The sequence below is a fragment of the Arachis duranensis genome, chromosome 1 (assembly GCF_000817695.3).
Source record: "Arachis duranensis cultivar V14167 chromosome 1, aradu.V14167.gnm2.J7QH, whole genome shotgun sequence".
Taxonomy (NCBI): domain Eukaryota; kingdom Viridiplantae; phylum Streptophyta; class Magnoliopsida; order Fabales; family Fabaceae; genus Arachis; species Arachis duranensis.
Genome location: NC_029772.3, coordinates 35,937,683 through 35,938,555, shown reverse-complemented (window position 1 = coordinate 35,938,555; position 873 = coordinate 35,937,683). Strand labels below are relative to the sequence as shown.

At 34.1% G+C, this 873-nt stretch overlaps 1 protein-coding gene across 1 annotated transcript in view; it reads right to left on the bottom strand.

Annotated features, from left to right (window-relative positions):
* The window catches only part of LOC107485662 (transcription factor KUA1), a gene marked incomplete in the record, with an annotated part of 5,169 nt that extends 4,726 nt beyond the window's left edge, over positions 1–443 (bottom strand). The window contains 1 exon segment of the mRNA XM_016106193.3: positions 1–443. Coding sequence (XP_015961679.1) covers positions 1–79 — 79 coding nt within the window.
* Between the last annotated feature and the right edge of the window lie 430 nt (positions 444–873).

The window sequence follows — 873 nt, the reverse complement described above, 5'->3', positions numbered from 1 at the left end:
CAAAAAGCTTGACGCCGCGGTTCGGGCAGGTCCTCGAGTTATGCCCATTGTGGCTGCAATGGGAGCATCGTCGCGTCATGGCGGAAAACCGGGAACCGGATCAAACGGTGGATAACGGAGACCCAAGAAAATGAAGGAACGATAGAAAGAAGCCGAAGGGGGAGCTGGTTGGTCCTACCTAGGGATCCGAATCACAGGATCCGAGACATGAAACGGTTATTTTGGAGAGTTTGATGTTAGTGATGAGTGAATAGATAGAGAAATGGATAGACACATAGGTGTGTGTGTGTTTTTTGTTTTTTGGGTTTTTTAAGGTTTTTGAGTTGTGTGTTGTGTGCGGCGTCTTCTTCTTTCTTCTCCCTTGGCTTTGGCAGATGGCCAGATGGGAGAGAGAGAAAAAGAGAGATGGCTATCTACGGAACACTATCCATATATCTTGTCGCGGATAAAAAAATGAGGGATGATACTGTGCTTCGCGATTGTTTTGGAGAGTGGTGTGCACGATGACGAGGACTGTTGATTTGGTTGGTGGTAGTCCCTTATCCTCTCGCAAAAAGTTTTAGAAAGAAAATATTTAATTTTGATATACTTAGTTACTTACAATTTTATTATGATGTTATATTATATAATTAGATGTATATATAAAATTATTTTATATTATATCAAAACCAAGTTAAGAAAATTAATAAAATAAAGAGAAATGAGAATTTAATTATTTTTAGAAATTTATTTTTTATTTTATCAAAATATATCAATAGATATATTAGTAATTTATATGTATAAAAATAATAAAAATTAAATTTGTTGAGGTGAGAAATGATTTATTTTTTAATAAAAAGTTTTAGAATTAAATTTTGAAAATAATATTTTTTT